Raw genomic sequence first — 18,413 nt, 5'->3', positions numbered from 1 at the left:
GGTCGCAGGTTCAAACCCCACCACCGCCGCGAAAAAATTTTTTATTCTCTATTGTCTTCTGGCACTTTTCTACTCACTTCATATCTTGTTGTTACCAACATAAGTGCCTGCTCCACTCACTTTTCTGAATTAAAAATTCACCCCATACACCGGAGCATACTCAATGTCTCAATCGTTTCTATGTTATATGTTTGTGATGAGAATATTGGCTATTAAGCTTAACTGCTGGTCAAAATTACTTCGCGATGGTGGTGAACGAATCGGCGATCTCAAGAAGTGGGTGAGAGAGGGATCTAGAAATGACTTTGGGTTTGAAACGAATATTTTGTGTTCGTGGATAGCTCACACGGTAGAGCCACGCTCTCACCTGCCAGGCGGAGTTGTCGTACCAATAAGGTCGCAGGTTCAAACCCCACCACCGCCGCGAAAAAATTTTTTATTCTCTATTGTCTTCTGGCACTTTTCTACTCACTTCATATCTTGTCGTTACCAACATAAGTGCCTGCTCCACTCACTTTTCTGAATTAAAAATTCACCCCATACACCGGAGCATACTCAATGTCTCAATCGTTTCTATGTTATATGTTTGTGATGAGAATATTGGCTATTAAGCTTAACTGCTGGTCAAAATTACTTCGCGATGGTGGTGAACGAATCGGCGATCTCAAGAAGTGGGTGAGAGAGGGATCTAGAAATGACTTTGGGTTTGAAACGAATATTTGTGTTCGTGGATAGCTCACACGGTAGAGCCACGCTCTCACCTGCCAGGCGGAGTTGTCGTACCAATAAGGTCGCAGGTTCAAACCCCACCACCGCCGCGAAAAAATTTTTTATTCTCTATTGTCTTCTGGCACTTTTCTACTCACTTCATATCTTGTTGTTACCTGGCTGTTAACAACGTTTACTCTGGTGAAAAAAGAACTGTAATCTCACATAACCGGCGTCATCTCCCATCCTACACGCTAAGTGTTGCGGTTGGCTATGAATCCCTTGTAAAGCGCTCTGAGCACGTTTAACAGATATTGCACCATGCCATGCGCTATGTAAAAATTCTAGTTCAGTTTTTCAATCCTAGAACCATTTCTTTTTCAACCTTGGACCATCTGGAGAACAAGGAATCGCTGGGACCATTCAGTGATGTCCACCCCACACTTGACAGGGCAGAAGGTGGGAGTGGGGTTGGTGGTCGGTAGTGGCAGGATGTGAGAGAAGCAAACTAGGCAAAGAACAGTGGAGCCGAAGGAAGGGAGTAAGAAGTGAGAACCGTCAATGGCAATGGTTTTCCTTGTAGCCAGTCCCTGGTACATGGCGAAGCAACTGTGGGACTGGTTCTCAGCATGACACTATTGTAAAGCACTTTAAGCAGACACGATTGAAAAGCACTTTAAGATGACGTTATTATAAAGCGCTTTGAGCAGACACTATTATAAAGAGCTTTGAGCAGACACTATTGTAAAGCACTTTGAGCAGACACTATTGTAAAGCACTTTGAGTAGACACTATTGTAAATCGTTTTGAGCACACAAACTTGCAAAGCGCTTTGAGCACAAACTATTGTAAAGTGCTTGGAGCAGACACTATTGTAAAGCGCTTTGAGCACAAACTATTGTAAAGCGCTTTGAGCAGACACTATTGTAAAGCGCTTTGAGCAGACACTATTGTACAGCGCTTTGAGCAGACACTATTGTAAAGAGCTTTGAGCAGACACTATTGTAAAGAGCTTTGAGCAGACACTATTGTAAAGAGCTTTGAGCAGACACTATTGTAGAGCGCTTTGAGCAGACACTATTGTAAAGAGCTTTGAGCAGACACTATTGTAAAGCGCTTTGAACAGACACTATTGTAAAGCGCTTTGAGCAGACACTATTGTAAAGAGCTTTGAGCAGACACTATTGTAAAGCGCTTTGAGCAGACACTATTGTAAAGAGCTTTGAGCAGACACTTTGTAAAGCGCTTTGAGCAGACACTATTGTAAAGCGCTTTGATCAGACACTATTGTAAAGCGCTTTGATCAGACACTATTGTAAAGCGCTTTGAGCAGACACTATTGTAAAGCGCTTTGAGCAGACACTATTGTAAAGCGCTTTGAGCAGACACTATTGTAAAGTGCTTTGGGCAGACACTATTGTAAAGCGCTTTGAGCAGACACTATTGTAAAGCGCTTTGGGCAGACACTATTATTGTAAAGCGCTTTGAGCAGACACTATTGTAAAGCGCTTTGAGTAGACACTATTGTAAAGCACGTTGAGAGGACGCTATTGTAAAGTGCTTTGAGCAAACACTATTGTAAATCACTTTGAGCACACTTTTATAAAGCGCTTTGAGCACAATTTAGTCACAAGTGTTTTTTTGTTTTTCAAACAAAGATCAAGGCATGAGTTTTGTTGATCTAATTCCTACCTAAGCATGGTGAAAATGTAACGGGGACTGGCAGCGTCCTTTCCTCCGTGTATCCTGGTACCAAATTGACCAATGGGTTGAAGCAGGTTCAAGTTGTTGCTGCCTACAAAGTTCTGTGCCAAGTTGATGATGGTACCCATCAGGGACATCTGGACAATACATACAGGGTTGACAGCAACATTGGAATATTAACACTTTGGTTTTTTCTCAAATTTGTTGGGGGGTTTTTTTTTAATTTTCGGGAGGGGGAGGGGAGGTCAAACATACAAATATTCAAAATAAAGGTAGAAAAAAAAAAAATCAAACGAGATACAGATATTAGGCAACCAACAATCATCACATTATAAAAACGTGAAACACATCACTTAAAATCCAGACAGATGTCCACAAGATGTGCCAAATATATTTTTCTACCCATATGTCTGGACTTGCGAGACACCAGCGTCCTATCCAAAGGATAGCAAGCAACTGCTATAGTCCTATATAATTCCTATAGTCACGCTTTAGAAACCGGGAAAAACTTTGGCTCCATGGGCCTAATGGCTCTGAAGGACTATTTTTACATAGGACTGGACTAAAAGTGACATCAATGATTTTACTGTTTCTCTTATTGGCTGAAGAAGGGTTTTGAGCCCGAAATGTTCAGAGTTTGGTATTTTGTTCTTTTTCAAAGCTGTTACATAATCATGTCTGTTCATTGCTAATCAGTATTTTCAATCGTTTTTCTCAAAATTGTTTTCAAAATCCGAACCTGAAGGGTGAAAAAAATTTTTAAAAACAACCCAACACAACAAAAAAAACCCCACCTGAATTTAGCCAATTTTGCCTTTAAAAATAAATAAGATGAAATGGAGCAAACCCTTACCTCTCCATGATGGTAGGACGACACCTCAGCCACTGAACCAGCCAACTGGGCCACTTTAATCTCCTTGTTGACGAGATTACGCTTGATGCAAGCAAAGATGACTTTCCTCTGTCCAGGCTTGAGGCCGTCCATGAGAGATGGGATGGATCGGACGATATCCGTGTTGCTGAATAGGATGAGCTCACGGTTGACAAAGTCACTGAAGCTGATGCTTTTGGTTTGCTTGCCATACAAGTACAACTAGAACAATGAGTAGAAAAAGGTAGAAAATCATGAAAAGAGAGAGAGAGAGAGAGAGAGAGAGAGAGAGAAAAAAAAAAAGAGAGAGAGATAAACAGGGATAAACTCCAAGTCTACATCTTTTACTTTTTTCTAATCCCAGACTTTAAATATTTGAATTATTTTTCAGTATTCTCTCCAGGAAAACTGAAATAATTTAACTCTTGCCTTAGTTTTTCACAATCAGATGATACAAACGTTTTTTCTAAATGACGACAATAAAATGACTTTTGTCATAGCGTTGTCTACAATGTATCTGCATGACGTGTTAAAAGTGATAGAAGTGTTAAAAATGGATTACCTCAGGAAGACCCATCTCCTCTCTACGTTTCCTTTCCTCCATGTGATTGGTCAGCCACTCTTTCCTCTCTTCCACCTTCTTCTTGCTGAAGGCCAAATTGATGGCAGAGTCGTCTTCACTCCCAGAATAACGGAAGGGAATGAGGTGGCGTTGCATGTCGCTGAAGTACTCCTTTGCCTCTTTGGAGGTGGATGTACCCAGACCTGGGAGATGGTAACAATGAGAGACCTACCAAGTGATCAAGGGGGAAATTACAAGATGAAGACTCAAGTTTGACTGGGCCAGAACTGTCTCGGGCAACAAACAAAAAATCCTCAATGCTAAGACACAATCTGCATATATACCCAAAAATTAAAAAAACCAAGGAAAACACGTAGTTTCTGACCTTTTGTCAATGAATTATCATTTTTAAAATGCATTAAAATTGCAATCTTGTCACATAACCATTTCCGGAAAAAATATTTACAGCCATTTTCCTCTAAAATTTTGGTGATCAAATCTAAAAATGGATGGAAAAAATTCGAATTTGGACAGTGTGATCTTGGAAAGAAATCTTCATGATATTATTCTATAGGATTAGTGGTCTGACTGATGAGGATGCATCCACAAACATACCACAATGAGACATCAAACACTGGTAGACCCACTATATGATTAGTGGTCTGACTGATGAGGATGCATCCACAAACATACCACAATGAGACATCAAACACTGGTAGACCCATAAGCCCCCCCCCCCCCCCCCCCCCCCCCCTAAAACCAACAGAGATTAGAAGGCACTGATAGATATTGTAAAGACCCCAAACCCCTGAACAAACTTTGACTGTTTAAAAAATACCTTTGTAGTATTTGACTTTGTAAGTATGCCAGTTGGACGTTTCTGACTTCCACTCTTCAAACTCTGGTAAACTGTAGAATGACTTGTCAAATTTGCCTTTGGTTACCTGGTGCGAAGATTAAATCAATCTCATCATCAAAATGGTTTGTAAATATCATCAGCCTCAAACATATACTCTCCTCCCAACGAATCCAAGTACCACTGTCCAGTCATCTGGTCAACTGTCCAGTCATCCACTGGAGCAACTGTCCAGTCAGTCACCTGGAGCAACTGTCCAGTCAGTCACCTGGAGCAACTGTCCAGTCAGTCACATGGAGCAACTGTCCAGTCAGTCACCTGGAGCAACTGTCCAGTCAGTCCCCTGGAGCAACTGTCCAGTCAGTCACCTGGAGCAACTGTCCAGTCAGTCACCTGGAGCAACTGTCCAGTCAGTCACCTGGAGCAACTGTCCAGTCAGTCACCTGGAGCAACTGTCCAGTCAGTCACCTGCAGCAACTGTCCATTCAGTCACCTAGAGCAACTGTCCAGTCAGTCACCTGGAGCAACTGTCCAGTCAGTCACCTGGAGCAACTGTCCAGTCATCTGGAACAACTGTCCAGTCAGTCACCTGGAACAACTGTCCAGTCAGTCACCTGGAGCAACTGTCCATCAGTCACCTGGAGCAACTGTCCAGTCAGTCACCTGGAGCAACTGTCCAGTCAGTCACCTGGAGCAACTGTCCAGTCAGTCACATGGAGCAACTGTCCAGTCAGTCACCTGGAGCAAATGTCCAGTCAGTCACCTGGAGCAACTGTCCAATCAGTCCCCTGGAGCAACTGTCCAGTCAGTCACCTGGAGCAACTGTCCAGTCAGTCACCTGGAGCAACTGTCCAGTCAGTCACCTGGAGCAACTGTCCAGTCAGTCACCTGCAGCAACTGTCCAGTCAGTCCCTGGAGCAACTGTCCATTCAGTCACATGGAGCAACTGTCCATTCAGTCACCTGGAGCAACTGTCCATTCAGTCACCTAGAGCAACTGTCCAGTCAGTCACCTGGAGCAACTGTCCAGTCAGTCACCTGGAGCAACTGTCCAGTCAGTCACCTGGAGCAACTGTCCAGTCATCTGGAACAACTGTCCAGTCAGTCACCTGGAACAACTGTCCAGTCAGTCACCTGGAGCAACTGTCCATCAGTCACCTGGAGCAACTGTCCAGTCAGTCACCTGCAGCAACTGTCCATTCAGTCACCTAGAGCAACTGTCCAGTCAGTCACCTGGAGCAACTGTCCAGTCAGTCACCTGGAGCAACTGTCCAGTCATCTGGAACAACTGTCCAGTCAGTCACCTGGAACAACTGTCCAGTCAGTCACCTGGAGCAACTGTCCATCAGTCACCTGGAGCAACTGTCCAGTCAGTCACCTGGAGCAACTGTCCAGTCAGTCACCTGGAGCAACTGTCCAGTCAGTCACATGGAGCAACTGTCCAGTCAGTCACCTGGAGCAAATGTCCAGTCAGTCACCTGGAGCAACTGTCCAATCAGTCCCCTGGAGCAACTGTCCAGTCAGTCACCTGGAGCAACTGTCCAGTCAGTCACCTGGAGCAACTGTCCAGTCAGTCACCTGGAGCAACTGTCCAGTCAGTCACCTGCAGCAACTGTCCAGTCAGTCCCTGGAGCAACTGTCCATTCAGTCACATGGAGCAACTGTCCATTCAGTCACCTGGAGCAACTGTCCATTCAGTCACCTAGAGCAACTGTCGTCAGTCACCTGACAACTGTCCATCAGTCACCTGAGCACTGTCAGTCAGTCACCTGAGCAACTGTCCAGTCATTGGAACAACTGTCCATCAGTCACCTGGAACACTGTCCAGTCATCACCTGGAGCACTGTCCATCAGTCACCTGGAGCAACTGTCCAGTCAGTCACCTGAGCAACGTCCATCAGTCACTGAGCAACTGTCCAGTCATCACCTGAGCAACTGTCCATTCAGTCACCTGAGCAACTGTCCAGTCAATGGAACAACTGTCCAGTCATCACCCGACAACTGTCTCAGTCACCTGGAGCAACTGTTAAGTCACCTGGAGAACTGTTCAGTCACTGGAAACGTCAGTCACCTGGAGCAACTGTTCATCAGTCACCTTGAGCAACTGTCCATCAGTCACCTGAGCAACTGTTCAATCACCTGAGCAACGTTCAATCAGCCTGGAGCAACTGTCCATCACTGAGCAACTGTCATCAGTCACCTAGAACTGTCCATCCTTGGAGCACTGTCCATTCATTACAACTGTCCAGTCATCACCTGGAGCAATGTCCTCACTGAGCAACTGTCCGTCAGTCACGGAGCAATGTCCATCAGTCACCTGGAGCAATGTCATCAGTCCTGGAGCAACTGTACACATCCCCTGAGCAACTGTCCAGTCTCACCTGAGCAACTGTCATCATCCTGACAACTGTCAGTCTCCTGACAACTGTCATCATCACCTGGAGCAACTGTCCATCAGTCCCTGGAGCAACGTCCATTAGTCACCTGAGCAACGTCCATCAGTCACTGAGCAACTGTCATCAGCACTGGAGCAACGCATCAGTCACGGGCAACTGTCCAGTCAACTGGACAACTGTCCAGTCAGTCACCTGGAGCAACTGTCCAGTCACCTGGAGCAACTGTCTAGTCACCTGGAACAACTGTCCAGTCAGTCACCTGGAGCAACTGTCCATCAGTCACTGAGCAACTGTCCAGTCAGTCACCTGAGCAACTGTCCATTCAGTCACCTGAGCAACTGTCTCATGCACCCTGAGCAACTGTCAGTCAGTCACTGGAGCAACTGTCCAGTCACTGGACAACTGTCCAGTCAGTCACCTGGACAACTGTCCAGTTCACCTGGAGCAACTGTCCATCGTCACCTGAGCAACTGTCCAGTCAGTCACCTGGAGCAAACTGTCCAGTCATCACCTGGAGCAACTGTCCAGTCAGTCACATGGAGCAACTGTCAGTCAGTCACCTGGAGCAAAGTCCAGTCAGTCACCTGGAGCAACTGTCCAATCAGTCCTGGAGCAACTGTCCAGTCAGTCACCTGGAGCAACTGTCCAGTCAGTCACCTGGAGCAACTGTCCAGTCAGTCACCTGGAGCAACTGTCCAGTCAGTCACCTGCAGCAACTGTCAGTCAGTCCCTGGAGCAACTGTCCATTCAGTCACATGGAGCAACTGTCCATTCAGTCACCTGGAGCAACTGTCCATTCAGTCACTAGAGCAACTGTCCAGTCAGTCACCTGGAGCAACTGTCCAGTCAGTCACCTGAGCAACTGTCCAGTCAGTCACCTGGAGCAACTGTCCAGTCATCTGGAACAACTGTCCATCAGTCACCTGGAACAACTGTCCAGTCGTCACCTGGAGCAACTGTCATCAGTCACCTGGAGCAACTGTCCAGTCAGTCACCTGGAGCAACTGTCTAGTCAGTCACTTGGAGCAACTGTCCAGTCAGTCACCTGGAGCAACTGTCCATTCAGTCACCTGGAGCAACTGTCCAGTCAAGTGGAACAACTGTCATCTCAGTCACCCGGAGCAACTGTCCAGTCAGTCACCTGGAGCAACTGTTAAGTCACCTGGAGAAACTGTCCAGTCAGTCACCTGGAGCAACTGTTCAGTCACCTGGAGCAACTGTTCAATCAGTCACCTGGAGCAACTGTCCAGTCAGTCACTTGGAGCAACTGTTCAATCACCTGGAGAAACTACAAAGACATCCAATGTTTATGTAACGGCATATGACAGAAGGGCAAGAGCTCAGATGGTCGCTGGTTGGATAAGTGAGTGAGTAAGAAAGTAAAAATCACAAACCCTATTATAATGTTTTGATGCCATTAACCTGAATCTTGGCCTATTGTAACCCTGTCGTGGTGAGACTGACTAAAGGAAGAAAATCAAAGAATAAACTGGATTTAACCATTCTGTAAAGAATTTTGTTTTGCGGCGCCAAAAACGAGGCTGAAATCCTGGTGGATAAAGTGACAACTCTTCATACCTTGACGATGGGTGTGATGAACTCTTCCACAAAGTTGTGACGAAGCAGACTGGGCCAGAAGTGGTGGATGAAATTGATGAGAAGTCCTTTGATGTGAGAGCCGTCCTGGTCCTGATCTGTCATAATCATCACTTTGCCGTAGCGAAGTTGACTCAGTTTGGACGGGTCATCGTAGTTCTCTTTGAAGTGAAGGCCCATGATCTTAATAATGTTGTTGATCTCAGCATTCTCAAGGATCTACAAAAACAACAGTACAGCATAGTGGGAAAGAGTTGTTATACAAATCAATACAAGGATCTACAAAAACAACAGTACAGCATAGTGGGAAAGAGTTGTGACACAAATCAATACAAGGATCTATAAAAACAACAGTACAGCATAGTGGGAAAAGAGTTGCTATACAAATCAATACAAGGATCTACAAAAACAACAGTACAGCATAGTGGGAAAAAGTTGTTAATTCCGACATAGACACTTTTTCCTTGCTCTAATTTGCCAGTCAACAAATCAAAATCCTGGGACATGCAAAGGGCATTGCCATACATATAAACAGTCCAATGTTATTTTTAAAACGTTTTTCTCCGCTTGTCAAATCGTGACAATCCTGATTTTTCCAGAATTGCTGGCCGCCATATATACAATATTTATCATTTCTCCGAAATTTTAATTCAAAATTCTGTTCCACAGTGAGAGACCTGGCCTCAATATAACTAATTCCATACCAACCTGTTTATGCTTGGCTTCTCTCACGTTGAGGAGTTTACCCCTGAGAGGGAAAACGCCGTAGCGATCACGACCTATGACCCCTAGACCAGCCACAGCCAAAGATTTGGCTGAGTCTCCCTCTGTGAGGATCAGCGTACACTGACTAGAGTTCCTGGTGCCAGCGTCGTTGGCATCGTCCAATTTGGGGATTCCCTTCAGCTTGGAGTGTTTGGACGAATGACACTTCTTGTTCAGCTGAGCCTGGGCTTTGAACTTCATCCAACTCAGGATGCTTTCCACGACGCCACTCTTGCTGACCTGTAATGATCCAATGAGAAGTACAAAGATAAGATAAGATCCATTTATGGAAATTTTCATTGGGCATTGCCATAGACTAATACATTTCTGAAAATAATTAAGCAAATAAATAATCAGAAGGAAATACAATGACATAGAAGTAGACCAACTAAAAGCTTAACAAAACTAAACACATAAAAAATATCTCATACCTCACAAAGTCTCTCTCTTCCTGTTTTATTTACTCATTACTTCACACACACACACACATGCAGAGACAAACAAACCTCTCATATCCTCCTAATTCCATACCTTATTATTATAACAAATATTACTGTATCAATCCAATGCAAAATACAAACATAATATAATAAATCAACAATTTATCATGTACCTACTAGTATGGAATGAGATTTTGTTTGTTTTTAGGGGTTTTACAGCACTTGAGACTCTATGAAGTCATTGCAGCACCAGTAAAAAGTACGATGATAGAGGAAAGTTGTCGATATGAAGTTAGAAGCAGAGAAGAAAAAGGAAGACAAAGAAGACCAGGACCAATCCATCATGACGAGCGCGCCAGTCCATTATTAAGGACAAGATTCTGATTGGCTAATAGTTTAGCTTTGTTCTTCAACTTTTTGAAGGCAAGTTAGTGACCTTTCAAGTCATAAACGAAGCCAACAAAGAGCTCCCGCCCACCTCCATGCCCCTACCACGCTGTTTTGCATGCTCTGGTCATCTGTGACATCTCAAACAAAGAACACAAAGAATGAATGTTACCCACGTGTGTGTGTTTGTAGAAAATTCCTTTATTATATGTGTGCATCTGTGTGTGCATGTCTCTTTGTGTGGATATGAGTGGGTTAGACTAATACTAGGCTAATGTGCGTAGTTTATGTATAACATAAGGTGTAAAGCCTTGCTCCCTCTCATTCCACCACTCAACTATTCGAAATAGAAAGATGACTGTTACAGGTTTCATAAATTCTTACTAAGTTTGCTCTTTCTCAATAAATATTTTATTTCCCTTAATCAAAACGTGAAGGTTGTACCATAAATTATTGCTATTAGCTCAAAAAAGTATATTTTATGGGATGGGTGCTAAATATTGAAATACTGCTAGACGAGCTGCCATTGTTACAACTGATCAGCTGTAGCAACCAAACACTGTCAGTGTAACTTCCGGAATGCAAGGAAGCGTCACTTGAGTTAATCCAGAATAAAGATAGGCAGTAATTGGAAAAGGGAAAAGAAAACACAGCAAGTGACCTCCTGGCCACCATGGGAGTTGAGAAAAGCCCAGCCACACCCCACCCAGGGAATCACATTTATAAATGGTCCAAAAATAAATTGAAACAAGAGATGAAAGATCATGAATATTAATTACTTGGTAAATAGATCAAAAATCAAAAACTTACAAACAGACAAATCTAATTGCCAAAACAAATTAATGACTATTTATTTTTGAATGAATTAATTCGTAATCTAAAATAAAAAAAACCAGATAAATTTACCGCAGTGATGAACTTTTCAGACAGTTGACACTTGGATCCAAACGACTTGGCCTGTAGAGTCATATTCTCTTTAGTCTGGGAGTCAAAGGTCGGATTCTCAATGAGACAATTGACAAACATCCACAAGTGACTCTTCACCTGGTTGTAAAACACAATTTGACATAAAGGTATAGACATAGACGCTTGATCTGACATTCCCATCAAAATATAGAATTTTTAAAATGTAAACAGAGCAACACGCACACAATATAATTAACAAAAATTAATATATAACAGCTTCAATAAAGAACAAAATACCAAACACATAACATTTTGGGCTCAAAACCCTTCATCAGCCAATAATAAAAACAAGAGCATTAATAAATCACTGTAAATCCAGACAGACGACAAACAAATCGTTGGCACAGCCGTTTGTTGCGTGTTTTTGCATTTTCGGCTCCAATTGGATGGAATTCTTTATCACCAAAAAACAGTCCCCAACCAGCATCTTAAAACCAATCTTTTTCATTCTGCTTGTCATGATTTGCTGTGAACTTTGATCATAATAATATGTGTGTGACAGTTGAGCTGATGTTGTAGTCGAATCAATGAATTTGTGTGATACCAAAAACTATTGTAAAGCTCCTCTGAGCACAATTTGGGGATGCCGGCACAATATCAAATAATAACAATAACAACAACAACAATAATAATATAAACATCAGTTAAGATTTTATTAGGCTTTAAAAGCAACTCGAATTGGTAGCTATTCAGAAATTCATCTCACGACCCCAGCAATTGTGAGACGTGAACTTAATTGGTAGCCATTCATCTTATGATCCCAGCAATTGTGAGACATGTATTTAATTGGTAGGTTTTCATCTAACGACCCCAGCAATTGTGAGACATGTATTTAATTGGTAGATTTTCATCTAACGACCCCAGCAATTGTGAGACATGAATTTAATTGGTAGGTTTTCATCTAATGACCCCAGCAATTGTGAGACATGTATTTAATTGGTAGATTTTCATCTAACGACCCCAGCAATTGTGAGACATGTATTTAATTGATAGATTTTCATCTAACGACCCCAGCAATTGTGAGACATGAATTTAATTGGTAGATTTTCATCTAAAGACCCCAGCAATTGTGAGACATGAATTTAATTGGTAGATTTTCATCTCACGACAACAGCAAGTGTGAGACATGAATTAATAAAAAATGGTTTTGTCCTTTTCTGGGATTTGGAATGGAAAATACTAATCAAGATATTCAGGAATGTCCTTTGCCTGACATTTTTTGACGTAAAGATCACATTAAAACATTTTGTGCACAACTTCTGAAAATAAATAATCATCTAGCTCCCCCTTGACAGTTGCAGAATAATTTAATCTTTAAAAAAAACCCTTAAAAAAACATTTCAAGTTTCTCGCAACAGAAAAAGTGATAGAAGATTTCAAACAGCCAGTTTTCCAGCTTTACCCGGAAAAGGGACATCTCTGAACATTGGTCCAGCAGAATATGATTTTAGATACGGCTCTTTTTGAAATATTAAAGTTTTACCAACTGAATGAAAAGTTTCTCCCCACTAATCGGCATCTCTCCTGAACAGTGAGTCTTGTCATTATTTGTATGATGATTTGAATGGTTTGATATTGATAGTAACTTGCTTGATAATGATTTGAATTGGAATAAACAACACAAGTCAAAATGTCAACGAGACATCACATCATGATCAAAACAATGTGTTTTAAATGCTGTTTGGTGACCTCAAACCAGTTTGCACCGGTTGGTAAGAAACAAAAAGATCGAACTTTCATTAAACTAAAAAATTTTGTGTCTTCTTTTCATTGGTAATTTGCGATAACCAATTCTTTCAATGATTTTTAAATGCTATACTCTATAAGAAGCTTGCATCAATTTGATCCAATCAATGACCACGGGAGAGTTCAACAGTCTTTTATGCCATTTGAAGAAGTGGAACTTACTTTTGGAAGTGACTGTATAACATAATCTAGATTTAGAGCTTATTCTGTTATTTGTTTTAAGTTGCTGGTCAAAAAGGCATCATTCTTGGACTTGATTGGGCCATTTCCATACACATAAACAGTCCCATTTTTTGTTTCTTCCAAATGTTCCCAGATTGCACATCAGGACAGTCCCCGCTAAAAAAATTTAATCTTTGTTGAAATCCAAACGAATTACCTGGAAAGGTTTAATGTTGACTCCTCCTTTATTCTTCTTTCTGACCACATCAATCAGCTTGGTCACACATTGGTCGGTGACATAATCAACATGACGACCACCCTGGAATACAAGACCAAATAAAAATACTTTTGGTTACAAACGAGTATCTGTCTGGACTGTGAAATTAGCATTGTACAACAGACATTGTAAAAAGCTTGAAGCACATTTAGTGGATATTGCACTCTATACAAAACATCATGATTATTTTATATGGATAAACAATCAATACAGGATAGGTTTAAGAACAGATAAACAAAGGTGGACTGGACTTGGAGATGCCACAGAATTATCATACAAAATCACTATTACAAAAAATACATTCAGAATGAAAAGTAAACAAAATAATAATGAAAACAAAACATCGAAATGAAAAATTATTTGACAAAAACGGTATATTTTGTGCATGTCGATGGGGGAGGGAGGGTGGGAGGAGGGGGGGGGGGGGGCGGGTAGGAGTACATTCTTAAAACTTAAATTTAAGATTATTTGTTTAATTTTCATTTAAAATTAAATGTCTTCACCAAGAACAATTTTGTTTCTTATACTTCATAAAATACAAATTTTCTCCATCTTTGATCATCAGTTTTTTTCATTAAAAAAAAATATAATTTTAAAACAAAGACTTGCTACAGGCTTGCACCTGTGTTTTTTTTAAAAGCTGCAAAACGTTTACAAATTTTGTTTGAAAACCTGCAAACCTACTACTAATTTTACAACAAAGCCAGAGTCACCTAAAAACATTATCAGTATCATCTTACCTACATCAGGGCTGCCAATTCAGAGAACAAACATTACTGAACTTGAACACAAACACATGGACTTTGACCGACCCCCTTTCTGAGTGCTGAACTCCAGTAAAAAGACTTACTTTTCCCCTATTTAGCAGGTGGTTGGAAAATACACTGAGGGTTTATGACAAACTGAATTCCATAAATATATGGACAATTGGCAAACCTTGAAACCAGATGTACATCAGGATTTCTGAAAAGCCAGTCTGTGGGTGAAATCCTCCAAACCTGCTACTGCTACTAATTTTACAAGACTGAATTATCAAAAAAAAAAAAAAAAAACAATTTCATCTTATCTACATCAGACATGGAGTTCACAAACCAGCCAAACTTTTTAAAAAGCCAACCAGATGTAGATCAGGATTTCTGAAAAGCCAGTCTGCAGGTAAAAGCTGGTAATCTGCCAATCTGGCACCCAAAGTATGATTTCAATTTCAATCTAGTTTTTACAATTAGTCGCATTTACTTATCTAAATCACATCATATTTACCTTGGTGGTGGCAATGCTGTTGACACAACTCATCTGTTGGAAACCTTTCTCACTTTGTGTTACAGCGACCTCCCATCTGTCGTTGACCTTTTCATAAACGACCTTCAAGGGTCCACCGGTATCATCCGTCTTGTCCTTGACATAAAGGTCGACGTAATCTTTGAAATTTTTCACCTACAAAAATACAAGTCATTTGTCAACACGACGATGTACTACGAGAACACAAGAGCTAAATTTAATAAAAATAGAAAAAGTAAAAATCAGAAAAGGTGTGGATGAAATAAGGGTGGGCACTAGTCGATAGGGGCCGGTATCAAATACTGGTATCGACTAACGCCCAACCTTAGTATGAAACAACAGCAGACAGAGCCGAAAGAAAAACACCTGAAAAAATCATTCCACCTTGAAGCAGGATACAAGAATGGATGATTTTTTTTGTCCTTGTATTTTTCTTTCTTGCTTTGTCTGGCACTGTTTCCTACAGACCTTTTCTGATTTTCATCTGACACCAGTGGCTGGTCCATAATTTATCATGGGGAATAATAGGTGTACTGGGCTGGTACAAATGACCACTAATATCACATAGACTGTCCTTATGACACCAGTGGCTGGTCCATAATTTATCATGGGGAATAATAGGTGTACTGGGCTGGTACAAATGACCACTAATATCACATAGACTGTCCTTATGACACCAGTGGCTGATCCATAATTTATCATGGGGAATAATAGGTGTACTGGGCTGGTACAAATGACCACTAATATCACATAGACTGTCCTTATGACACCAGTGGCTGATCCATAATTTATCATGGGGAATAATAGGTGTACTGGGCTGGTACAAATGACCACTAATATCACATAGACTGTCCTTATGACACCAGTGGCTGGTCCATAATTTATCATGGGTTTGAATAGGTGTACTGGGCTGGTACAAATGACCACTAATATCACATAGACTGTCCTTATGACACCGGTGGCTGATCCATGATATATCATGGGGAATAATAGGTGTACTGGGCTGGTACAAATGACCACTAATATCACATAGACTGTCCTTATGACACCAGTGGCTGATCCATAATTTATCATGGGTTTATAATCGGTGTACTGGGCTGGTACAAATGACCACTAATATCACATAGACTGTCCTTATGACACCAGTGGCTGGATCCATAATTTAATCATGGGGAATCATAGGTGTACTGGGCTGGTACAAATGACCACTAATATCACATAGACTGTCCTTATGACACCAGTGGCTGGTCCATAATTATCATGGGGAATAATAGGTGTACTGGGCTGGTACAAATGACCACTAATATCACATAGACTGTCCTTATGACACCAGTGGCTGGTCCATAATTTATCATGGGGAATAATAGGTGTACTGGGCTGGTACAAATGACCACTAATATCACATAGACTGTCCTTATGACACCAGTGGCTGGTCCATAATTTATCATGGGTTTGAATAGGTGTACTTGGGCTGGTACAAATGACCACTAATATCACATAGACTGTCCTTATGATGACACCAGTGGGCTGGTCCATAATTTATCATGGGGAATAATAGGTGTACTGGGGCTGGTACAAATGACCACTAATATCACATAGACTGTCCTTATGACACCAGTGGCTGTCCATAATTTATCATGGGGAATAATAGGTGTACTGGGCTGGTACAAATGACCACTAATATCACATAGACTGTCCTATGACACCAGTGGCTGTCCATAATTTATCATGGGTTAATAGGTGTACTGGGCTGGTACAAATGACCACTAATATCACATAGACTGTCCTTATGACACCGGTGGCGATCCAAATTATCATGGGAATAATAGGTGTACTGGGCTGGTACAAATGACCACTAATATCACATAGACTGTCCTTATGACACCAGTGGCTGGTCCATAATTTATCATGGGAATAATATGTGTACTGGGCTGGTACAAATGACCACTAATATCACATAGACGTCCTTATGACACCAGTGGCTGGTCCATAATTTATCATGGGGAATAATAGGTGTACTGGGCTGGTACAAATGACCACTAATATCACATAGACCGTCCTTATGACACCAGTGGCTGGATCCATAATTTTACATGGGGAATATGGGTGTACTGGGCTGGTACAAATGACCACTAATATCACATAGACTGTCCTTATGACACCAGTGGCTGGTCCATAATTTATCATGGGAATATAGGTGTACTGGGCTGGTACAAATGACCACTAATATCACATAGACTGTCCTTATGACACCAGTGGCTGGTCCATAATTTATCATGGGGAATAATAGGTGTACTGGGCTGGTACAAATGACCACTAATATCACATAGACTGTCCTTATGACACCAGTGGCTGGTCCATAATTTATCATGGGGAATAATAGGTGTACTGGGCTGGTACAAATGACCACTAATATCACATAGACTGTCCTTATGACACCAGTGGCTGTCCATAATTTATCATGGGAATAATAGGTGTACTGGGCTGGTACAAATGACCACTAAATATCACATAGACTGTCCTTATGACACCAGTGGCTGTCCATAATTATCATGGGGAATCATAGGTGTACTGGGCTGGTACAAATGACCACTAATATCACATAGACTGTCCTTATGACACCAGTGGCTGGTCCATAATTTATCATGGGGAATATAGGTGTACTGGGCTGGTACAAAATGACCACTAATATCACTAGACTGTCCTTATGACACCAGTGGCTGGTCCATAATTTATCATGGGGAATAATAGTGTACTGGGCTGGTCAAATGACCACTAATATCACATAGACTGTCCTTATGACACCAGTGGTGGTCCATAATTTATCATGGGAATAATGGTGTACTGGGCTGGTAACAAATGACCACTAATATCACATAGACTGTCCTTATGACACCAGTGGCTGATCCATAATTATCATGGGGAATAATAGGTGTACTGGCTGGTACAAATGACCACTAATATCACATAGACTGTCCTTATGACACCAGTGGCTGGTCCATAATTTATCATGGGGAATAATAGGTGTACTGGGCTGGTACAAATGACCACTAATATCACATAGACTGTCCTTATGACACCAGTGGCTGGTCCATAATTTATCATGGGGAATAATAGGTGTACTGGGCTGGTACAAATGACCACTAATTTCACATAGACTGTCCTTATGACACCAGTGGCTGATCCATAATTTATCATGGGGAATAATAGGTGTACTGGGCTGGTACAAATGACCACTAATATCACATAGACTGTCCTTATGACACCAGTGGCTGATCCATAATTTTCATGGGAAATAGGTGTACTGGGCTGGTACAAATGACCACTAATATCACATAGACTGTCCTTATGACACCAGTGGCTGGTCCATAATTTATCATGGGATTTAATAGTGTACTGGGCTGGTACAAATGACCACTAATATCACATAGACTGTCCTTATGACACCAGTGGCTGGTCCATAATTTATCAGGGGATAATAGGTGTACTGGGCTGGTACAAATGACCACTAATATCACATAGACTGTCCTTATGACACCAGTGGCTGATCCATAATTTATCATGGGGAATAGGTGTACTGGGCTGGTACAAATGACCACTAATATCACATAAGACGTCCTTATGACACCAGTGCTGATCCATAATTTATCATGGGAATATAGTGTACTGGGCTGGTACAAATGACCACTAATATCACATA

General features: G+C 41.6%; 1 protein-coding gene across 2 annotated transcripts in view; it reads right to left on the bottom strand.

Annotated features, from left to right (window-relative positions):
• The window catches only part of LOC144958852 (DNA topoisomerase 2-alpha-like), an 84,176-nt gene that overhangs the window by 43,318 nt on the left and 22,445 nt on the right, over nucleotides 1-18,413 (bottom strand). For both annotated transcript variants that reach the window (XM_078891096.1, XM_078891097.1), the window contains exons 8-16: nucleotides 14,696-14,869; nucleotides 13,376-13,477; nucleotides 11,191-11,328; nucleotides 9,401-9,697; nucleotides 8,675-8,911; nucleotides 4,684-4,789; nucleotides 3,846-4,048; nucleotides 3,266-3,505; nucleotides 2,401-2,549 (exon numbers count right to left, since the gene is read on the bottom strand). In XM_078891096.1, coding sequence (XP_078747222.1) covers nucleotides 2,401-2,549; nucleotides 3,266-3,505; nucleotides 3,846-4,048; nucleotides 4,684-4,789; nucleotides 8,675-8,911; nucleotides 9,401-9,697; nucleotides 11,191-11,328; nucleotides 13,376-13,477; nucleotides 14,696-14,869 — 1,646 coding nt within the window. The remainder of the gene's footprint in view (nucleotides 1-2,400; nucleotides 2,550-3,265; nucleotides 3,506-3,845; nucleotides 4,049-4,683; nucleotides 4,790-8,674; nucleotides 8,912-9,400; nucleotides 9,698-11,190; nucleotides 11,329-13,375; nucleotides 13,478-14,695; nucleotides 14,870-18,413) is intronic.

Source organism: Berghia stephanieae, chromosome 13 (assembly GCF_034508935.2).
Source record: "Berghia stephanieae isolate SIO BIC M18660-M18661 chromosome 13, UCSD_Bste_1.3, whole genome shotgun sequence".
NCBI classification, from domain to species: domain Eukaryota; kingdom Metazoa; phylum Mollusca; class Gastropoda; order Nudibranchia; family Aeolidiidae; genus Berghia; species Berghia stephanieae.
Note: the sequence above shows the minus strand (reverse complement) of the source record. Positions and strands in the feature narration are given on the sequence as shown.